The sequence below is a fragment of the Rhododendron vialii genome, chromosome 5a, assembly GCF_030253575.1.
Source record: "Rhododendron vialii isolate Sample 1 chromosome 5a, ASM3025357v1".
Classification (NCBI taxonomy): Eukaryota; Viridiplantae; Streptophyta; class Magnoliopsida; order Ericales; family Ericaceae; genus Rhododendron; species Rhododendron vialii.
In genome coordinates this window covers 28,471,197-28,494,502 of record NC_080561.1, presented here as the reverse complement: position 1 = coordinate 28,494,502, position 23,306 = coordinate 28,471,197, and the positions used below count along the sequence as shown (strand labels likewise).

General features: G+C 39.1%; 3 protein-coding genes and 1 non-coding gene across 5 annotated transcripts; 2 read left to right on the top strand and 2 right to left on the bottom strand.

The window, feature by feature from the left end:
- Positions 1–270: 270 nt before the first annotated feature.
- On the bottom strand, positions 271–2,503 carry LOC131327313 (microtubule-binding protein TANGLED). The gene is made up of 4 exons (XM_058360419.1): positions 2,257–2,503; positions 2,036–2,178; positions 1,858–1,913; positions 271–1,275 (listed from the first exon to the last, which is right to left on the bottom strand). The coding sequence occupies exons 1-4, from the start codon at positions 2,335–2,337 to the stop codon at positions 476–478; spliced, it is 1,080 nt and encodes a 359-aa protein (XP_058216402.1). The 5' UTR covers positions 2,338–2,503; the 3' UTR covers positions 271–475.
- Positions 2,504–7,005: 4,502 nt separating this feature from the next.
- On the top strand, positions 7,006–11,903 carry LOC131327312 (psbP domain-containing protein 7, chloroplastic). Its single transcript, XM_058360417.1, has 3 exons — positions 7,006–7,403; positions 10,403–10,619; positions 11,546–11,903. The coding sequence occupies exons 1-3, from the start codon at positions 7,070–7,072 to the stop codon at positions 11,856–11,858; spliced, it is 864 nt and encodes a 287-aa protein (XP_058216400.1). The 5' UTR covers positions 7,006–7,069; the 3' UTR covers positions 11,859–11,903.
- On the bottom strand, positions 11,297–11,400 carry LOC131328080 (U6 spliceosomal RNA). Its single transcript, XR_009200365.1, has one exon. It is a non-coding gene; the product is annotated as a U6 spliceosomal RNA (small nuclear RNA).
- A 4,454-nt stretch (positions 11,904–16,357) lies between the features above and the next one.
- On the top strand, positions 16,358–22,831 carry LOC131327311 (PWWP domain-containing protein 1-like). 2 transcript variants are annotated; one of them, XM_058360416.1, is made up of 3 exons: positions 16,358–16,535; positions 16,623–17,759; positions 20,211–22,831. In XM_058360416.1, the coding sequence occupies exons 2-3, from the start codon at positions 16,625–16,627 to the stop codon at positions 22,466–22,468; spliced, it is 3,393 nt and encodes a 1,130-aa protein (XP_058216399.1). In that variant the 5' UTR covers positions 16,358–16,535; positions 16,623–16,624; the 3' UTR covers positions 22,469–22,831. The 2 variants fall into 2 exon arrangements, with proteins under 2 accessions (XP_058216399.1, XP_058216398.1); XM_058360415.1 differs by having other exon boundaries at positions 16,358–17,759.
- Positions 22,832–23,306: the final 475 nt, after the last annotated feature.

Below are 23,306 nucleotides of genomic sequence, written 5' to 3'. Positions count from 1 at the left end.
TAGGAGATGTTTTTTTAAATTAGGAGATGTTTTTCTATTTATAGGATACCTCACAATAGCATTGAAAAAGAGTTCCATCACAATACAAACATGTAACACGAATAAAAATAAGGGTGAACATAGCTCTCTTTGTGAATGGTGAAAATTTTGTGAGTAGCGCCAACTTATTATTACCAAAAAATATATTGAATCCGCGGATTTTACACAAGAAAGATATTGTTCACATTCTTTAAAGGAGGGTAAACAAAATTATATTTAGGGAAGAACTGATTAACTTGGGGGGAGAAATTCAAATCATATACCACACCGAAGAAGGAATATACTTTATGAATAAAATAACTATGGACATCAAGAAAATATCACCCCAAAATAAAAAACAGAGGTAAAAAACCACAAAACACACAAAACAGAATCATCAATCCAATCTTCAAACAAACAGAATCAACAAAATCAAACAGATATATATATATGCCCTTCAGATTCTTCGAACAGAAAATCGCACTGGAGTCAAAATCGGACGCTGTTTAAGTCCACTCATCGCCATCGTCATCCCACCACCTCCATCACTACTTCTCTGCACCAACTTCCTACTCTTCAACGGTGAAACCAATCTGCTCGCCAACCTCGACGGCGAGAACGACCTTCTCAACTTCCCCGCCACCGACTCTTTCGACGAATTCCTGCTCGTGGGCCTCACCGGAGAGATCGAGAGAATCGGGCTCTTCTTGATTCGCGGGGGCGACTTCGTCTTGATCAAGAACTTGTGCGGGGTCGCCAGCCGATTCCTGGCGATGATCGGCGACTTTGTCTTGCAGAACTTGTGGGTCTTCGAGTTGGGTGACGAATGGAACAATGGGTTGGGAAACAGAACTGTTTTTCTAGCCCACGGCCGGTTCCTCGGCGATACTCTGTTTACTCTGTTTTCCATAAAATTTTCCTTGTCGATTTCTCTCTTGTGGAGAGGCGAAGATACGAAATCGATGCGGGATTTGGCCCGTTGGAGGGACGGGGAAATGGACGATCGGGTTGATCGGGACGTTACTTGTTTCTCTCTCTTTCTCCGGGCGCGGATTTCGGAGTTTTCGGGGTTTGTTGGTCTCTGGTTTTTTCGACGGAAGTCGATCGGTGTTTTCGGGTCGGAGGAGTGGGGTGGGGTTTTTTTTGTTTTGGAAGATACTGCTGCTACTATTTCTCTGGCGAATTGGCTTGCTTGTAGGATTTCTCCGACCGTTTCTCCGACGAGCATTGCCGGCAACGACATTCTTCTCCACTCCCCTGTTATGAAGTACTTTAGAACTAGAATTTCATGAAAAAATGCTTTGTGTAAGAACCAGTGGCGGATCCAAAAGAATTGTTGTGGGACACTTTTCGATTATAATCTTTAAAAGATATTCACAAGTAGTGTAACCAAATAGAGTAATGCTAAGTGCAAAACTTTAGAACACAGTTTCAGGCACAACTATGTTTGGAACCACATGGGCCACACACATTCAATGATTTCAGACACAATTGTGTTCCAAAGGCCGGTGGATCAACCCTGGTAAGAAATCCTATAATTTTGTCATTATCTGAGAAATTGTTGATATAATTTGAGGAATTGGCAATTCAATGAGTTCAATTCCCCTGTACCGAAATTCCTCTATCTCTCAGTATTTCCTGCTTTTGAATCACATAAAAATTTTACAAAACACAAAAATTCTCACACAATCTAACTATCCAAAATATACAGAGGTACACCAATTTCTCGGTGTAGAGAATTTGAGGGGGCAATTTAGAGAGAACCCAGATGCCATTTTGATTAATCATGCATCTGTAAGTGAATACGAGAGAGAGAGAGAGAGAGAGGGAGAGAGAGACCTGTATTCGTAGGCAACTTCCCAGGTGAAGATTTCCGAGGATTGGAATTCTTGATCCTTCAAAACGAAGAGCAAAATCAGGGGAAACCCATTTGAACTTGTGTGCAAGTGATCAAAAAACAAGAAGGAATTTTGTCTCAAACATCAGCTGGGAAAACTGAAATAGCGAAAATTGGTACCTCAAAGACTCCTGTTTGCACCTGAGGCTTGTTCTCAGATAACCCCTGGTACTGCGAGGACTTAGGCTCACACCTGAGATCACTTTCGTCCCACCTGAAACCGTGTACTGTAGCTCTTGCAATCTAGCCATACACTTATCCACCTTCACAAACAATATTCCCACATAATTACCAACAAAATATATACACTTTTAGAGAGAGAGAGAGAGAGAGATTTGTACCTTGTCCAATGTTTCTCTGAGAAGAGTGGGGTTGAGAGGAGCCACCATTCTCCTCAGCTTTGGTGGGGTTCTTGCTACCATTTTTGCAAATTATAAGGAAAGCAGAATAAGTGCGGTGGGATGATTTGGGGGATTTGATAGAGTAAAAGTGGGATTTGGAGATTCTCTCTCTCTCTCTCTCTCTCTCTCTCTCTAGAGGGGAACTCAGTTTGTCTCCGAAGTGAATGTCAAAACAAAGGGGGATTCATGTTTCAACGCCTATGACTAGGAAGGAGGAGGATACTTTGGTAACGGATAGTTTTAAGATGTAACGGTCGAATCCTTTCGTTTTGGGCCCTAATAAAACATATCGGAACGGCTACTATTTTCAATTTATATAAATATACTATTATTTGGGTAATGTAACTGGCCCCCAGCAAAATCCACCTCAGCGTATTATGTTTGATTACATCGATTTAACAACATTATTAGTTGAAAAATCATACATATGTCTTCTTGTTTTCGATTTATTTTGCAAAAATGCCTTTATCTAAAGGGTAATTTTTTGCATTCGACTTTTTTATAAGTGCACCCCACATTTTTTTCGTCTAATATTTTTCTTGGCGTAATTTTAGTGTTGAAAGTCAATGAAAAAGTAGAGTGCAACAATAATTTCTGTATCCAAGAGCATGTACACCGTTTGGACAAAATTTGAACTAATAGTGCTAGTGAACAATGCACATTTTTCCTTTACCTACCTACATCTCTGTCAACGCTATAACAATACTATCTATCATCTATTAAAATATTAAATTTTTCCTATTTTAGATATTACAAAATATTATCGAAAAATGTGTGTGTTACTACCGGTACACCCATACGGCCATACCCAAAACCCAATCTTCTATCCAGATGGTTGTCATCTGAGGAACTCGTTAATGAGCTCGTTGTCGATCAGAACTCGCAGTCAATCGAAACTTGGAAGCTCCAATTTTCATCTAAATCAAAAGGTTTAACACACACGAAGAGGAGGAGAAGAAGAAGAAGAAGAAGAAGAAGAGGAGGGGAAGCCGTTGCTATAAACGAGAATGACCGACTTGAAAATAAAATTGGTAAAAGTCATAATTTTTTACTTTTTTAATTCCTTTTATCGAGACGAATCAAGAATTCACAAAAATTTGACGCATAATTAATAAATGCGAAATAAATTTGAATAAAGACAAAAGAAAAAAAACTCCAGGCTTATTTTGGGAAACTAGGCCTAAATCAAACATTTGTCTCGAAGAGAGAAACCTAATAAATATAAAAATATAGACATGAAGCTTAACAAAATTCAGATAAGACAACACTAAAGATGTAACGAACCGGATTTTTGACCCAATTTTTTTTTAATACAAATTTATATTTTTAAATTCCTAATTCAATAATTAATTAGATTGAATAATTAAAATATATTATTATGTGTGCAATTGATATTATTTGCATTATTGTATAAGATATGTATTTAAACTTTAGATATACAAAAAATCAGTGATTCATATTCATCTCTTATCTTTCCTATCTAAACCCTAAGTAGAACTCTATTCAAACTAACTCTCCACTTCTCTATCTCTCATCATATATATAAAAGCGTCCAGATACATTCTCACCCTGTACATACATGCATCCACATACATTAGAATTGAAACCCCCCCAAATGTGGCACTTGTCCCCTATCTTTTTATCGTTATCAGTATCACTCTCCTTCCTCATTCCACCACTTTTACACTTATCCTCTCACCTTCTTACTATCTTATTCTCTCTCATTATACATACCCACATAATCCGAAAATTGAACACCAGTAGATTATTTCACTCCCAATTCTATTGTTGAGTCTAGAAGAGAGAGAGAGAGAGAGAGAGAGAGAGAGAGTTGTGGCCGTAGGTGTGTGCACACCGCTGCTGCGGGCCCTGTTGGAATGCCGCTGGACGCTGCCCCGAGATTTCAAAACCACCATGGCGATCTACGGACACCGTACAACACTTATCCGAACTTAGAATCGCGTTTGAGGTAGTTTTCCGAAAACCCAAAACCTTTATCTGCATTTTAATGGAGTTACTTAGATTTAAAGTTTATTGAAGATGATGATCTGCTGTTAAATTGTTAATTTATTTTTAGTTCTGTTATTATATTAAAATTCAGTTCGGCTGTGCTGGAATGATTAGTGTTATACCCTGTGAAAATTTATGATCGTTTAACAAGTGTTTGATTGTGAAATTATTATTGATGTTGCATTGTTAATTTGTATTTGAGTGGACGTTTACGTGTCTAATAAATTATTGGGGTAAATAAATATTTATGAAACATTAACAAGAATATTTTATAAGTAAAAATTTATTTAGATTGTAAACAAGAAATATTTTAGATTATATATTAGTAATCTTTAACTCTAATAAATATTTACTAGAATAGCCTCGCATAATTTTGTTGTTACGAAAATCTCATATTAATATTTAATATAGTTAGTAAATACTAAATTTAGAAATAAGTATTTTCCAATAAAAAAATTAGTTTGTAAAATCTATAAATAATATGAGAGTTAAAGAAAATGTTTAAATAGTAAAAATGTTTTATAAAATTTCTAAACGAGAGAAATAGACTTAATTTTAAGTGTAATAATTAATTGTTTGACTGAATATTATTTTATTACTCGCATGATTAATTCTATGACATGATTAATTTTATCGCATGGTTATGTGTTGTTAGTACTTTTAGTTGAAATGTTGAACCGTGTGATATTTTGTTGTGGCTGTAGATTGGACAAATAGGTTCCCTGGGTGGTTACGAGTAGTGACTCATGTAGACGATGTTAAGTAAATGGAAATTGATAAAGTGCTGGAAGTGTGATTGTGTGGATTGTGATTTGAGCCATGGTGATGGCAAGGGTAACCTATGGGGCCCTGTGTTGAAATGGGTTACCTGAGGGGCCCGGTGTTGTGACTCTAACGTATGATACGTCATGGGAAGTTTCTCTTTGAGGAAGAGAATGGGTCCCATGAGACGGTTATAGTTAGTGAGACGTTAATGTATGATACGTCATGGAAAGTTTCTCTTTGAGGAAGAGAATGGGTTCCATGAGACGGTTATAGTTAGCGTGGGGTAGTGGATGTCCGACCCTAATGTACGATACGTCATGGGATGACTCGATCCTCCTGTTATGGTCTTAAGTGAGAACATACTCGGTACATAACTTAGATGCGCTCACCTAGGACCCTGGTGCAGGACAAGCAAGAGGAAGGGTGGACCCATGAGACGATTGTAGTTAGTGGATGTGGGAGGAAAGGATCTCGCGGAGAGAATCCTTAGATTACATGTAAGATGATGGATAGTAAAGAAAAAGACGATGTGTTATTATTTTGTACCTTCGGTGTATTATGAATTATTATATTGTTGATCTGCATATTATGGTATTGGGTTTTAGGATTTCTACTTAGTGAATTATCACTCAGGATACGTTTGTATCCTGGCAAATCGTTTGCTTCGGCGTTCAATTTGCCAGAGTGTGCAGGATTCCACAGTGGAGCAGTTGATACAGGCGAGACCCCTGAAACGGAGTCTGGGCCAACATTGCTTGGAATTTCGTGTCAAAACTAGAGTCGCTATGGAGTTACTTTTGTTAAATAAATGTACATAGATTTTTGTATTATTTTGAAATTGTAATTTTTGTATAAGGATAAACAGGGGCCTAATAGTTTGTAAAATTTAGTGTATTTTTGGGTTAATGCTTCCAAAATTCTTTGAAAAATCGGGGCGTTACAAAAGACCTTAAAAACAACTTATTTTAAGAATTTTTTTTTTATCTTCAATAGATTTTCTTATCATAATTTTTTACCTGTACAAAGAACTCTCGTCAACACTAACAATTAATCTAAAAAAAATTAAAAAGACAAACAAAAATGCCAAGAAAATAATTTAGCCCAAATGGGTGCTACAAGACTTTTCTAGAAAAATTTGTATCAAGTGGAACCCTAAGAGGGATGGGATGGTCCTATCTAGACTATTTGTGAACTCTTTACGAGCTCACCTTGATGATCGAGACCGTTTATTTTGTAGAATTTGTCAAGAACATTAGTCACACATTTTTTTTGGTAACTAACATTAGTGGCACTTAGAATTATATTAAGTGGATATTTCTTGATATAATTTGTAAATGCATTTTATTTTGAAAAACAATTCGCAACACTGGAATAAAAAAGGTGTCTCAAAAGTACAACAAAAGTATCCAATCGATATGATTTTCGACGAGGCTTGACTTGGTGATTGTAGTGGGCCAAGCTCGAATGGTTAAATGGGTTGGCAATAACGACGGACCAACGGACACTTATTGGGCCGATCGTAGGGGGCCGAGCCTAAAGCCCACACATTCTGTTTGGACCTAACCCGAGCAATCATAACCCACACCCTTGGTGCCGAATACAAGTAGACGGTTATGGGTCGGGCGTGAGTTAGTTATGGGAGGTTTCGGGAAGGTTCTCGATCCTTCCTGGCACGTGGTAAACGACCGCGTGGCACTCCGACAAGGTCATTCGTGATGTAATAACCGAAACGGTTATTGGTGACGTCACATGTACGTGCTTAGCATAGAATACTTGGAAAGCAAGTATTCGAATCATTGATTATAGTGATTTATGATTCACAAATGGACGGTCCCTGACTAAACTTTGGACCAGGAAGAATCCGAATCTTTTCTTTCAGTGGGCCCGATATAGCAGCAGATAACTCCCCGTTTATAGCAAAACCTTATCTATGGATTCTATCCCCTTCCATTAATGCTCTCTCTCTCAACAGAAAAGAATGAATAATGGCCCTCCAACATTCCCTTCTCAGTGTCTTCACGCATGTAAATCCAAATCCCATAACCGGATACGCATGACCCAATCGTCCGGCGACCGGAAAGAGACTCCGGGACCATCTCCAGCGCAGCAATTCGCGCCGCTCGAGTCGGGTTTCCGGCGCCGGCTCCTCACTGGTATTGGGTCGGCCTCTCTGGTTGCTGTTGGAGCTAATTTCACAGGAATTACGAGTTTTCTTTTAGGGTTCTCGCCGAAGACCGGCCGGAATCTGAAACTGGATGTGCTTTATCCCATCGGAGGGTTCAGTCGGTACGTCCAGACAAATGAAGGATTTGGTTAGTAAGTTCTCTTGGACTGGCATTGATTAATTACTTTTGTTATCTTTGCAACTGAATTTGATTTGTACAAGTCGAAATTGGAAATAATTAAATTTGAATTCCTAACACTGTCTTCGAACCATAGTTAGATGGATTGGATTTGGATAAAAGAGTGTAAATTCTGTCGACGGCTCCACCATGCATCAATCCAGTTATCTAAACCATTCATATTGTAGGGTTCGCCGAGTAGATTATCCATTCAAAAAATCAGCTTAATTTAACATTGACAGGTATATGAAAAATTAAATTTTATTTTATAAAATAGACAATCATGGACAATTTAACTTCTAAAATCATTAACTTTCCATCACCATCCATTTTGTTTTATAAAAAAGCAGACGATTAATTAGGTGAATAGATTAACAATCTATTAAAAAAGTTAAGTCCGGCACCCCCACAACACAGCGTACCCCGGGGTCCGGGGGGCGCACCCCTGGTGGGGGTCTAAGGGGGCCGTGACCAAGGGTCTTGGGGGCAGCGCCCCGGGCAGGAGTCTGAGGGCTGGCTCTTAGTGGGGATCAACAATCTGTATACTAGCTATACCACAATACTATGGCTGAGTGAATCAATCCTACCACCGGGTGATCACTTCATGCATAGCACATAAGGCTGTATCAAGCCTACCACTAGTTGATCACAAGGCCCAGTACACAGACTGCATCCAGGGAGCAGATCACATATAGGATTATGGCCGAGCAGTATCACAGCAGGAGAGCCGAGTAGACTGCTCCAGAGGCCAATCAATCCACCAATTCGAGGCATCCAGTTTACCAACTAATCATGATTGAGTGTCTACCCAAGGCCATACCCATCCAGTTTACCAACTAATCATGATTGAGTGGCGTGCACGACTGGACTTGGCCATAGCCGAATATGTTTATGTTTTTTCAGACCGAACGCTGAGCAATCCAAACAGATTACTCAAAGGTCGCACCCCGGAGAGAGACTCCACCATAGCCTGTCCTGATTGCCAATCAAAAAAATCTTTTTTAAGCTTGTGGGAATATGCAAGGCATGGCTTGAGAACACAATTTTATTACATTACATAACAACAAAAGTACAAATTACACATTGTAAACAAGATACATAAACCGATCCAGAATTACAACCAAAACCTGTGTTATACACAATGTCCTTAAATCAGATTCACCTCCTGCCGAACAACTCTCTGATTAATCCTTGGCAAACTAATTGCGTCTACTTCTCTCTCACACAAGAACGACTCTCTGATTATATTGAATACTGTTTGAGAATTGGTACCCAACACTGTAAACGGGATGCCCATATATAGCCAATGAGAGACTCTTCAACTGTTGCTATGGAGTGAATACGGGCTATCAAATGCAGCCATGAATAGGACGATTGAATGGGGTAATAACCAGCCTAAAACTGCTGGCTTTTGAGCTTGCTTGGACCAGGTTCAATGAACTAACAAGAGACCTTCCGGTTGCCTCGAGAGACCCTCCGAATTTCCCCCAAATTCATTCACCAAAATTCCCACATTTCCATCTTACACATAAATGGAGAGTGGGCTTTTGATTCCCCCAACTCCTCTTTGGCTCTGTCAAACACTCCAAATCAATCCGTGTGTGTCTAATTACGCAACATATATTCACACCCAAGCCGCATCCCTCATTGAGCAACCTTAGTTGTCAAAAGTGAATATATAGCAGGGTAGAGCTGGGTCACGGACACGAAACACGATAACACGACACGAACCTGACACGAAGTTAGCGGATTAGGGTTGAGCATTTCTGACACGAAACATGAAAATGACACGACTCGAGAACACGAATTCTAAATGGGTCGGGGTCGGGTTGGGTGGTTTGTGACACGAACCCAGCTAACACGACACGAACACGACCCTACACGACTTGTTACCCAGGTCTACAGCAGGGTGTATTACTAAATGATTTTCTCTTCCTCATACCACTTGGCTTAGAATTAACCACTTTCCTAGAAATGTCCCTCAAGGCTCATACAAGACCGTAGGCAACACACTAATACATGTGGTCATTGGGAATCACACAGTCAGGAAGCAATGCTATATTCACTCTCCTCTAGCACTTGAAGCGGAAGCGTAATTGTTTTCGATTTAACTCTTTCATGTTCAGTCCAAAGTCGGAATTTCGAAGGTGAATTACGTGCTCCGGTAATAAAACTACGCTATCTCTAGCAGTGAAAGCAACACTTCAAGATTGTTGTATTTGATTGCCACAAGGCCGGCACTTTCTTCTGGACTGTTTTTGTTCTACGTGCAATGAAAGCTTGGGGGGAGTCGATTATATCCCCAGATGTGGATCAATACATAAGTATATTTTCCATCTAACACACATGGGCACACAAAAATGGAGACTGGGTCTTTAATTCCCCCAACTCCTCTCTTGTTGGCTCTGCCAACCACTCCCAATCAATCTATTTTTGTCGACGCCACTGTATTGACTATTGACAGCAAAATGAAGCTCGAGAGTAGGCAATCTAGTTAGCAGCGTTGGTTAATTGGGGACTTGGAATGGACTTCGTGTTGTAGGACTATTGCATCATCACTGACGTAATATTCTGTTGACAGAGTTCACATGATAGGTAGGTAAGCTCATACCGAATGGGAAAAAGAAATAAAAAATGAGCCGGGACATCAGTATAGGCCACTGGCTCATCGCCAAAATACTATTGAAACATTCCCTAATTTTTTCAGTTTATTTTAGATTGCGCTAGTTGTCTAAATGCCCTATAAGATATGGCATCATTTTTGTATTTGGCTTGAGTAGCCAAGAGTAATGGGACGCAAACTTAAAGGAAATCACATGTAAGTGAAGTCAAGCACACCATGTTATAACTTGACTAAAACAATCCGAATGCTAATTATGTTTGTTATTTATTTCTTTTTTTGGTGAAATGCTAGAAAAATTAACACTGCTTTCCTGGATTTTTGCAACTTTCGTGAAACAAAACAACAGAGTTCATATACCCAGCAGGTTGGGTAGGAGATCAGATGCTACTGTACAGAGCAGCGGGGAAACTTGAGAGATCACTTGATCCGGTTCTATCAAACAATAATGTTGCATCAAATCGCAGCCGGGATGTGAATGAGCCGGTGGTTGCATTTGGTCCACCAGGTTCAAGCGGCGAGCTCAACGTCAGTGTCATCGTCTCTCCTGTTCCTCTTGATTTCTCGTAAGTAATTTTTTTTTTTTTGATCGGCTATTGCTCGTGAGAATTCTCTGTGTTTTTCTTTTCCATCGGATTTTGAGCGTAGATTTTGTTACAAGTTTGATCCGACTCTTTCATAAACTACTAGTTATGCTTTCAAAATATTCACAACTTAGAAGCATTTTGTGAAGGCCATCAAAATGCTTTACTTAGGCAAAACTTTTGGTACTTCCTTGTTTTAATGTAAAAATTTGATAAAATGACACTTTCATTCAACACAAATTTGATAAAGTATTAAGGATGTGCATTCGTGAAAATCTATTTTGGCAATTTATCATCTATTTGCCTTTTCCGAAAATACAAGTATTAACTTTTCAACCACATTATCTTTTTCCTTTCCTTTTGTTTTTTCCTTCATTATTGTAAAAAACTAAACACAGCATTTTTCACACGCAGACACTTTTTTCTTATTTATTCAGATTGACATGACTAAGATAATCAGGTTTCCCTCCATTTCTCATAGTTTAGTGGAAGTCACATTTTCCTTACTTGTATGGTTTATCTCAAACATAATAAATAGAAAATAGGTTGAGATGATGCATTAACATAGTCCAACAAATAAAATAAAATTAAAAGTTGGAAAATTGGTTTTTGTAGTGTTTCATTGATGATTTTTTATTGTGGTTTTCCTTTATCGGAAGAAATATTTGGACCATTTCTCAATTTTTGCTTGACATCCTTGTGTTAGGGCCATGCTAATCTTTATGGTTCATTTTCATTCTTTTCATGTTTCTGTTCAGGAGAACTGTGAAAGTAGGAAAAATTGTCCAAAGACTGAAAAAGAAATCACTGAAAACAAAAAGATTTTAAGAAATCCCAACTCTTTAACAATTTAACAATGTCGATGACAACAAGCGTTGGGAGTTAAATCTTTCGTATTTTTATCACAGAATTGAAGCATTCGGAGGACCCGAGGAAGTCGGAGAAACTGTGATTCGGTCAATCGCGGGGTCAGGCCGACAATCCGACGTGAAAGGAACGCTGGTACAGTCAAGCTTAAAAGAGGATTCAATGCACAACGTGAAATACTATGAATTGGAATACATAGTCGAAAGCCCCTCCTTCCGACGGCATAACATGGCCGTCTGCTGTGCCCGAGGAGGAAGGTTGTTCACTCTAAACGCCCAGGCACCGGAATCAGCCTGGCCGAAAGTGAAATCGGACTTTTACAGAATTGCTGATTCTTTCAAACTGGCAACTTGAACGTTTGCCACAATTTTTGTTGTTGCAATTATCAAATGAAACACCCACCCCCCCCCCCCCCCCCCCCCCCCCCCCCCAAAATTAAAAATTAAAAAAAATTATCGTTCCATTTAAAATTACAACCCAAAATAGAATATGAGTGAATTTGGGCAGCTTATAACTAAGCGGATATGGGTGGCTGGTGGGTTCTAGTTCGGGTTGACAATTGCCACCTCTACTGGCAGAAGTCCAACTTTTTTTTTAGCAAGTAAATTTATTTTACCAAAGAGAGCGCGAGAAGCTACAAAACAAACAGGGCCATCCCGCAAACAACTATAAGCAGGGCCGGCCCTGGGGGGACCCAATTATAGGGCCCCGAAAACTTAGAATATATTATATATTTTGTATGTGAGATATTTTACAAATGGGCAAAGGTAGCACGGTGGTAAGTTTCTTGCTCTTTAACCACAAGGTCATGAGTTCGATTTCAGCGCTTTTGATTTTTTGGTGAAAGTTGTACAAAAAAACTGCCTTAAATCTGTTGCTATCAAGACTTGAACTCAAGTCCTAAGGGTGGAGAAACATCTTCCAACGGCTAAGCCACTGAGCCATGGGGCAATTTTATTTCTCGAATCAAACAGATAATACATATAGCAAAAAATGAGGGCCCCATTTTCTAATCCCGCCTAGGGCTTCGAAATTGTCAGGGCCGGGCCTGACTATAAGCATCTTCAAAATAGAGAAGGAAAAAGAACCTATCTACAATTGTTAATCGCAAAAATTCGAGAGTCAAGAAACCACCAGTACCGACAGATTCTTCTTCTGCTTTGGGCTGTGAATTTCACTGAATGCCAGGAGCTCAGATTCGTTCCAACGATAGATAAAGCAACCCCTGCCTCCGTTCTAGATTTACCTTGAAAGATCCGCAGATTGCGTTCTCCCCATATAAAGTAGTACTCTAAAATGGAAGCTGCCAATGAGAGTTTACAAGTGACATTTCTTAAGCCATTGCCTTTTCGATTCTGCACTGCACAATCGGAAGTTCAACTTCAACTCCTTTTACTTAAAATTGGGGGGTTTTGTCCCCATTATTGATTGGCTTTTCTTTTCTTTTTTTCTTATTCAATTTTTTTCGTATTTGTTGATTTTTCGTCAATTTTTTAGGGATTTTCATTTTTTTAATAAAGTTGAAAAAATTGGCTTATTTTTGTCTTTATTCAAAAAATTAGTTTTCAATTTTTAACTTTTTAGATTCCTCTCGTCATGACGAAGCAATAATCTCCAAAAAATTGATGAAAAATTAACAAATGTACAAAAAATGAATAAGGACAAAAAAAATAAAAACAATTGGCTTATTTAGCTAAACAACCTTCGAATTCCATTAAAAAATAATAATGATTATGAGATGAGTTCCAGTGATCTTGTGTCGTTGTTTATTCAATCAATTGATGAGTACATCTAAGGCATAACAATCAAGTTATGCCTTGTTATGGTTCTGTTATGCTTATAATGGTTTTGGTTACACTCATAATAGATTTTGGTTATGCTTATAGTGGTTTTGTTATGCCAAAAGTTACGGTGTCCCAAAAGTGACCGGGGACACCGAAGTCATTCCCTTTTGTCTTTATTCAAAAAATTAGTTTTCAATTTTTAACTTTTTAGATTCCTCTCGTCATGACGAAGCAATAATCTCCAAAAAATTGATGAAAATTAACAAATGTAAAAAAAAAAATGAATAAGGACAAAAAAAAAAAAAAAAAAACAATTGGCTTATTTAGCTAAACAACCTTTGAATTCCATTAAAAAATAATAATAATTATGAGATGAGTTCCAGTGATCTTGTGTCGTTGTTTATTCAATCAATTCATGAGTACATCTCTTTCTCCTATATAAAACTTTATAATAGTAAACGAACATCTATTTTTACAATCATCATAAACATCCTCTAAAAATCTTAACACCAGTACTCAAACGAGTTTTATAGTTTCCCGCTCATGGATAACTAAGTTGTGTTGTAGTAGCATCTTCTTTTCGAGTAAAAATTGAGAGATGTATTTATCTTCTTTTTGGGTATAGGGTAGACATTATTCAAGAAAATTATAATAACTTAAAGGGAAAATTTATTTTGTTTTGTTTGAACAAAAATTTTGACTGAAAACAACTCTTTTTAGTCCAAATTCTTTCCCCACAAAAATAAAGAAAAAAGTTTATGAAAATAACTCAGCTACACTAAATCAATTATTTAGCTTGAAAAGTCAGAAACTAAAAAAAGAGAAGAAGAAGCATCATTTTTAGAAGAGTAGTGATTACGTACTACTTTTTTTATATCAGCAATTCTTGCCATAATTAATTATAAGTTCCAAAAAAAAGATTCAGTAACACTACGTCCACTGACGGGGGAGTCGGTGGACTTCCACCAATCGGCGTGTGGAGCCCACTCCGGGCCCTGCATGGATGATCCGACCCGTTCAAAAAATTAAAAAATTAAAAAAATTTCAAGTGGGCCTATGTGAGGATCGGCTCAATCCGACATATGTAGATATTCGATCCAAGCATCTCATTCTTGAAAATCTACTTTTTTCCTTTTTTCCCAATTTTTCAAGAATGGGAAGCTTGGAGCATCTACACATATCGGATTGAGCCGATCCTCATGTTAGCCCACTCATAATTTTTTTAAAAATTTTTGAACGACTCGAATCATCCGTGCAGAGTCCGGAGTGGACCCCACACGCCGATCAGTGACCGTCCACCGACTCCCCTTGTCCGTGAACATAGTGTTTTCGAAAAAAAATTATGGTAAAAGGTACAAGTAAAAATAAAGTCCCTTTTAAAAGGGGAAGTGATTTTTACCGTCCACACTATATTTTTTGTCTTTACTCGCATGAATTTTATGTGTTGCATTTTTTTCAATATACCTTTTTACCCGTCCAAAGACAATCTTAGCCGTCAATGGTTGAGATACGTTTTTAAACTATTACCGGTAATAAATATGAGAAATGATAATACCAAAACTTTAGTGCACAAAAGCTTGTACCATGTGCAGTGTACAATACTTTTATGCATGAGAGTTTTGGCCCCAACAAAAAACAATTTTGGCATTATCACTACCCATTAATATCTTTTACCGGTAATAGTTTGTTTTCGTCCAGAATACTTTTGGACGGGCGAGATTGACGGAGGTTACTTTAAAAAGTTTTTCTCAATAATTATAAAAAAAAAAGGGTAGTAATAATGCCAAAATTATTATTTGTGTGCCAAAAGTCCAGTGCATAAAAGTCTTATATACTATACATGACATAGTACAAGTGTTTTGTTCACTAACTTAATTGGATGGTGTATACGGTGGGTGTATTACACAATACACCCGGATGAAAGGTCAATACACCGTTTGGCATCTATTTCTTCCCCTGTATTAACTAATCTCCATATTCACTAATACACCCAGAACAACAATAAATTATTGCTACCCTCCCAGGTAGCAATAGCTAATCCGGGTATATACGCCTGATTTTTGACCAAAACACCCCTTCTCATCCCCTCCCCTAATGGCTCTCTCTCTTTACTAACAGAGATAGCGAAGAAGAAGAAGAATAGGCCACCACCACAAAAACACACACACACAAATATGTATGTATATGTAGAGACTAGAGAGACGTACTTGGGTTCCTTACATATCGGAGAGAAAGACGATCAGAGAGCGAGGACCAGTGGCCGCCGCTGCTTCTTTTTTCTTCTTCGTTTCTCTCTCTCTCTCTCTCTCTCTCTCTCTCTTACGGAGTAAACGATAAGAACGAGGAAAAAAGAAAAATGATTTGGTGTATTGGAAAACAGAAGAATGAAAATGAACGGCTGGATGGAAAAAAAAAAAAAAAAGATGGCAGGAACAAATTGAAAATGTTTTTTTTAAACTAAATAACATTCTAGTTTTTTTTTTTATAATGAGTAAATAAAATTTATATTTTAAAAAATTGTTATATTATTTAATTTATTGGTATAGTAAATTATTATAACCTAGAATTGTCGAAAAATCATTAAATATATTAAGTTTTGTAATTATATAATTAATGTTAGGCATAATAAAGTTTAGGGCTGCACAAGAGCAAATGAGTCATTTGACAATTTTTTACATTATACACCCTTCCTTCTAATACATCATCTAAATCATCTACTTTTTAATACACCTTCTATAAATGTCACATCAATGTCACCTTTCATCTTTAACTAATACCCTTTACAATCTTATCTCCTTTCATAAATACAAAAAAATTATAAATGTTACATTAATGTGACCCTCCATCTTTAACTAATACCCCTTACTATTTTATCTCCCTTTATAAATACAAAAAATAATATATTCAAAACACATATGGTATCCAATCGGCCCCAAAGAGATTGTGAATTGGCGAAAAAGAAAATCATATTTATCCTTACAAAACTCTCAACTTAAAATGACGCACGTACCCCTCATCCAGCAACGTGTCGCATCAAAATAGCAACACATCCTGAACCGCCCGCAGTTTTGTGCGAAACTCCGTTCCAACACCCCCTCCTCCTCCTCCTCCTCCTCCATTCCAACACCTTCTCCTCCCCCCTCCTTCATCCTCCTTCATCCCTCACAGATTCCCCCATTTTTTCTCTAGCTTTCCTGCAAAACTCCGTCATTTCCGTGGTTTTTCAACTTGCATCGTCGTAAAATAGGTATGTTCCCTTGTATCAAAATCCCTCGTTCGCTCGATATCTAGGGTTTCGTATGAGCTTTAATTTAAAACCGTACGATGATTTCAGCGATGCGCGACAAGGGTTTGGAGTTGGATCGAAACTCCGATTCGATCCCAGACGTACCTCTAGGAAAAGCTAGGGTTTCGGCTGACGTCGGCTCCGATAGTGACGCTAGTGGTGCGGAGGTCGGGGTTTTAGAGGAGCTCGAGAGTAATCGAGCTTATGATAGTGATTTTGGTTCTAGGGTTTCGGTTGCGGAGGGCAGAGTTTCGGTGGGTGGTGAATCTGAAAGACATAGGGTTTTGGAGGGTGATGAGAGAAGGGATTCTGATTTTCGAAACGATGATTTGGGACGGGTGGTGGATGACCGTAGACGGGGGGAGAAGGGAAGAGCGCTGGAGTCACGGTGGTCTAGGGTGGGGAGTGATGAGTTCGATACCAAGGAAAAGGGTGTTGGTTCGAGAGCAAGTGTCCGCAAGTCGAATGTTTCAACGTTTGATGATTTCGTGGCTAATGGGAAGGGCGAGGTGACGGGGGTTGGGCTGTCGACCTCTGTGGGTTATGGTTATGAAATAGGGGATATGATTTGGGGGAAGGTGAAATCACACCCGTGGTGGCCGGGTGTTATTTATAATGAGTCATTTGCATCGCCTTCAGTTCGTCGGACAAAGAGTGAAGGTCATGTGTTGGTTGCTTTCTTTGGTGACAGTAGCTATGGATGGTTTGAGCCAGAAGAGCTCATTCCATTTGAAAGTAATTACTCTGAGAAGTCGAGGCAAACGAATTCGAGAACTTTTGTTAAGGCTGTGGAAGATGCAGTTGATGAGGTTAACCGGAGAAGTGGTCTGGGTTTGGCTTGCCGCTGCAGGAACCCATATAATTTTAGGCCGGGTAATGCTCAAGGATACTATGCTGTTGATTTGAATGATTATGAGACTGGAGCGGTTTACTCCGTCAGTCAGATTAGGAAAGCCAGAGAGAGTTTTCAGCCGAGAGATACTGTTGCTTTTATCAAGCAGTTGGCATTGATTGCTAGAGATGAGGTGTATACCAGTATTTATTTTGTCAAGAATAAGGCTACTGCTTTGGCTTATCGAAAAGCAGTGTTCGAGGAGTTTGATGAGACCTATGCTCAAGCATTTGGTCAGCAGCCGGTGCGTCCTTCCCGTGAATCATTGGCAGCAGTTGCTCAGCCTGTTAGGGGTAATTGATACTTTCTCTTTGCATGACTTGTTGGGTTAATGCTTTGATACTTATTTCCCCCTAAATTGTTGCTTATGACCTGTTGTTTGATCAGACATGAGAACATCACGCTTATCTGGCACTTGTAGCATTTTTAGTAATGATTTTGGGGGAGACTTTGCGCATGCATAGAAATATCTTTGTATGCAGAGATTGTGCTAAATGCATTTCGTTATTTCCGCATCTTTTCAATGGTTTCTCTTAGAAAAGGTAGTCATGCTGTAGTTGACCTCCTACCTTTTTTATTTGTGGGACAAGTTTATTGGTGTAATTTAAAGCGTTGGAGGGAATTTTCATTTTTCACTTACGGGGTTGATTTTTTGTTAAGCTATTGGTTTTTTAGATAGGAGAGGCTCTGGACACTTGTGTAACACACATGTCAATCTCTTTTGACACACAATAAAGATGCCGCAAGTCCAAAGAAAGTACCTTAGGAGCCAGCTAGTATAGTTAGAAAAATGCTAAAAACAGCCCACTGGGTTGTTTTGAAATTATGTCGGTATACGTGTGGAGTGCATGGGGATATGTGAAAGTGCCTCCAATTGTGTGAAATGTGCGTCGATTTCCTATGCATGCAGATTGCAAAGTTGACATATTCTTATGGACTCCCACACCATCACACTTTTTCAACGTTATTGACATACTTTTGGGCTGTATTATGAACTCCATGGCTTATTTTCCTATTTGTTTGTATTGAGATTTTTTTAAACAATTTTATTCACTCTTTTTCTCCACTGAAACTGTAAAAAATGATTGTTTGTTATTTTGATATAAATAGGAGGATTTGTAACGTAAAACTTGGAAGTATTTATGTAAGGTTGTGCTTTTATGTATGTTCATAGTGATATATTGTTCCGAAGTGCATGTCAAGTTCTCTCTCTATTTCTTGAGGATTGCAAAGATGGTTAAAAGCCTGTAATGTGTCGCATCTGTGTTTTGTTTGGTGCGTAGCTTCTTCTAACATTTTCTTGTGAGCTGCTAAATCCTTTCTACAGTATTATTTGGAACCCAATGTCTGAAAAGCAAGCCTGAACCGCGCTCCAAGGACTAGGAGCCATTTTTTTGTTACTCTTCCTAGCTGGCTTTTAGATGGGGTTATTGGTTTTTCTGTCTTTTGTACATGGGTTGCATCCCCCTTGATGCTTCTCTCCTGCGCTTGATTTACTTATGAAGAAACAGAAAGTATCAGGAAGAAGAAACAAACTGTTTTCATTGTAGTACTATTTTCTTATATGTTGAAAGTTCTTAGCCAGATTCCTTGAACTGTTGCACACGTTGTCTTATGTTTTTCACCATTTGCAAATATTTTTATTGGAACGCATGATGAAGCAGTAGTGATTGCTTTTGTCAGTTATAAACATGGCAATAAGAAGAATCGGTGATGATTCTTGAATGTCAAGCCATCCAATGCTGCTATGCAGTTAATGTTGTTTGAATAGGTGATTGACTTCTGTGTATTGTCAGTGACCTGAATAGTGGATGGCTATTTACGCAGCTTCTTACTTATATTTGTCAATGACGTAGTTCTTAAATGCAGTTCTTTTGTTCAACTTGAACTTTGTCAAGGAGTACTGAAATGTGTTGGGGGTTTAAAGAACCCATGATGCACTTCCAATTTTATTCTGCTGACAAGTCTGACTTCCTTTGACTGCAATACTGTTAATTGCAACCATCTGCATCTAAGTTTTATCATTTATGGCATGTTAACATGTTCAAAATTTCAACGTTGTGGTGGATGGTATACATTATGAGTAGAACTTAGGTTTGATGTAATTATACATTATGAGTACAATTATACATTAGGAATTCTGTTTTATGTTGGAGATTGGTATCTTTTGCAGTGTAGGGCTGCTGTTTGATGTAATTATACATTATGAGTAGTCAAGTGCATTGACCAGATATTACTTCCCCAGCTTGTACTAGCCAGATCTTTGTCAGTGTTGGCTTAGCACGCTTAGGGCACATAAATTGGAAGGCACAACCAGATATTACTTCCCCTTTACTTTGGCATGATCTTTGTCAGCTCGTAATTATACATTATGAGTAGTCAAGCGCATTGACCAGATATTACTTCCCCTGTCCTTTCTTCTTTGTCTTGGCAATTGATTATCATAGTCTGAATATTTTGTTTTACAGCAGAGAAATTGTTGATTTCCACCTTTAACGTAGGAACTCTTAATTTTGTAGATCCCCAAGTTTAATGAGCACCACTTTTTGCTGTTGGCACTCCTGGCAGTACTTTATGCATCATTAAGACTGGAGTTTGCTTGTTAAAATCCTATTTGCACCATCTATTGGCTTACAAATTAAACTACTCGATTTATCAACATTGTCGATTTTTTTTTTTTGGCCACGGAAAAAGGATCAACATTGTCGATTTGCTCTTCTTATTTTGTGTTGTCATTTTGACAGCTCCATTGAGTGGGCCAATGGTGATGGCAGAGGCCTTGGGTAAGCGGAGAAAGAACTCTACAAAACCCAGTAAATTGAAAGAGCATGAAAATAAAGAGAAATACCTCTTTAAAAGGAGAGACGAACCAAGTGAGGTGAAAATCCACCAAAAGGGGCAAGGAGCATTCTCTAGGCAAGTAGAGGGGTCTGCAGCTAGTATGGTTGAGCCCCCTTTTACCTTTGCTGAGACTTCTTCATGGGGGCAGGCTTCAAATTCTTCTTTTGATAATGGGAAGGGTGCTCTGCTGGAATCAAAAGGTGGTGATGGGACAATGAACTTGAAACATGATCGTCAAAGGGCAACTACATCGGGGTTAGATGAAGACTTCCATCAACCTCCAAGTCTACCAGATACAAATGACGAAGGAAAACGTGTTTCACGGGAGATTGATCCGAAGCTTCATGGTCAGGATCCAAGAGCGCATATCGTCACTGGGAAAAAGAAGGCCAAGCTTCTTAAACGTCCTGTTGGGGAACTGGGTGTTGAGAAATCTGCCTCAGGAGAAAAGAAGAAGAGAAAGATAGAAATTGGTATCAAAACATCCTCTGATCTGGGTGTTGAGAAATCTGCCCCAGGGGAAAAGAAGAAAAAACAGAAGAAAAAGATAGAATTTGGTAGCGAAACATCCTCTGATCTGGGTGTTGAGAAATCTGCCCCAGGGGAAGAGAAGAAGAAAAAGAAGCAAGAGATGGAGTTTTGTGTCGAGAGGTCCTCTGATCTCATGCAGAATCAATCTGCTACTGGGAAAAGTGGGACAATTAGTTCATTGTTGCCTGATTCTATTGGGAAGCGGTCAACATTTGGCATGGGTGATACTGATCTCAAGCTTCCACAGTTACTGGGTGATTTGCAAGCTCTGGCCCTCAATCCCTTCCATGGGGTGGATATGAGTATTTCTCCAACTGTACAGAAGGCCTTTTTGAAATTCCGGTCGATTGTTTACGAGAAAAGCTTTTCCCCAGCTGAGACTGAGGCAAACGAAGTTCATGCCTCGAAATCGGCAGCTGGCAGTTCTGGGGCTTTTGAAGTTCCATCCCGAGGGATTAAAGAGCTGCCATCTCCAAAACACCCGAAGCCTCTAATCAGGCCTGATGACCCGACAAAAGGCGGCCGGAAACGTGGCCCGTCTGATCGTCAAGAGGAAATGGCCTCAAAAAGGATGAAGAAAGTAGAGGAGTTGAAGTCTCTGGCTGTTGAAAAGAAGGCTGCTCAAATACCCCTAGAAATCCATAGAGATGGAAAAGAAGCAGTGGCTATTAGACCGCCGAAACTATTGAAACCAGATTCTATCAAGAAAACAACCGAGTCCCCATCAAAGGCACGTGTACCTACAATGTTGGTTATGAAGTTTCCTCCCAATACAAACCTCCCATCCGGATCTGAGCTTAAGGCTAGGCTAGCTCGTTTTGGTCCGTTGGATCATTCGGCCACCCGGGTTTTCTGGCAGTCTTTCACATGCCGTGTTGTCTTTCTTTATAGAGCTGATGCTGAGGCTGCACACAAGCATCTTTCCGGAAGTAATTCCTTGTTTGGCAATGTGAATGTGAAATCCAGCATCCGGACAACGGGAGCAATGGGACCCGATTCGGAAGGCAAAGCTCAAAGAGAAGATGCAGTCGAACAAAAGCCTCCGAAGCCGCAGCCGGTGGTTCAGCTCAAGTCATGTCTGAAGAAGGCGGCGGGCGAGGAGGCGGCGGGGGCAGTCACCACCGGTGGCGGCAGCAATGGTAATGGTAGCAGTAGAGGGACCCCTCGTGTAAAATTTGTGTTGGAGGGTGGAGAGAGTAGTGGCGGTGGGGGTGGTGAGCAATTGATAGTTGGTACTAATAAGAACAACTACTTCAACAATACAACTAGTTTTGCTGATGTTGGTGGTAAATCTTCTTCTTCTTCATCATCATCATCTCATGGAATGGAATTTAATACTAGGAATTTTCAAAAGGGCATTCTACCTCTTCCTCCTGCTACAGCAAAACTTCCAAACACTTCAAATAATATGGGCTATGGTGAAGTAGAACCTAGAAATACTCACAATTTTAGTGCCAATATGGCTCGGGCTGGGCCAAGCCCAACAAACATAGACATTGCCCAACAAATGCTCGTGCCCCCAACAAAAATAGACATTGCTCAACAGATGCTCGGCCTTCTCACCAAGTGTAATGATCTAGTAACCAACGTGAGTAGCTTTCTGGGTTATGTACCCTATCATCCCCTCTGATGAGAAAATTTGCAAGAATTCGATGGGGGAGAAATCAGTTGGGCCGGGGTGGGCTGATTATCGGGCGAAGTCGTATTGCTTTCCTATCTTGGGGGAAGAATTCACCGCAAAACAAAGGCGCCGTGGTCCTGCCGTGGTCGAAGGGGTTTATTGTGAGAACCAAAGAAATTGAAACAAATGAATGATTTGTACTCAATATCGTGTATACCGAAGTGATGATAGTGATAAAAGTTCCTTCATTTCATGTTTTTTTTTTTTCTAGCGTTTTATTTAGAAGTTTATGTCGTAAGCTTGTTAGAGTCCTTTACATGACATTTATGTTGTTTAGCGTTTGTTATGTTTTGGAATAATGTCATTGAACTATGCCTCCCATTAGGCACTTGGTGGCCACTGGCAAATGGAGCGGGTGTTGGCTCTCCAAGGCCTATCTTGTGGCTAGGCCTCCCGCTCTCACTCTCTGGCTCGTTTGGTTTCATTTCTTATTTCTTATTTGCTTGGTCCATTTTCAAGTGTTCTTTTACGAAAAGACGTGTAATTTACGAGTAAAAAGACTTAACTTTCCAATACCCTATGTACGGCGATTTTTGAAAACTTTTTTGCATCGATGTAAAGAACTAATTAAGATCTTGAATTTGGTGCAAAGAAATTAAAAAGTTTTTTAAAGATGTTTAATTTGGTGCGGGATTGTCTATTGAGATTGTGCTTATTTTCTGCTCATATAAATAAGTAAATAAGATATGATCCAATTGTACCCAATGCCATGGTGATTTATATTCATGTGGATATTTGGATGTCGTTTGATGTAACATCCTACAGTACCTATATGCATCTATTGCAT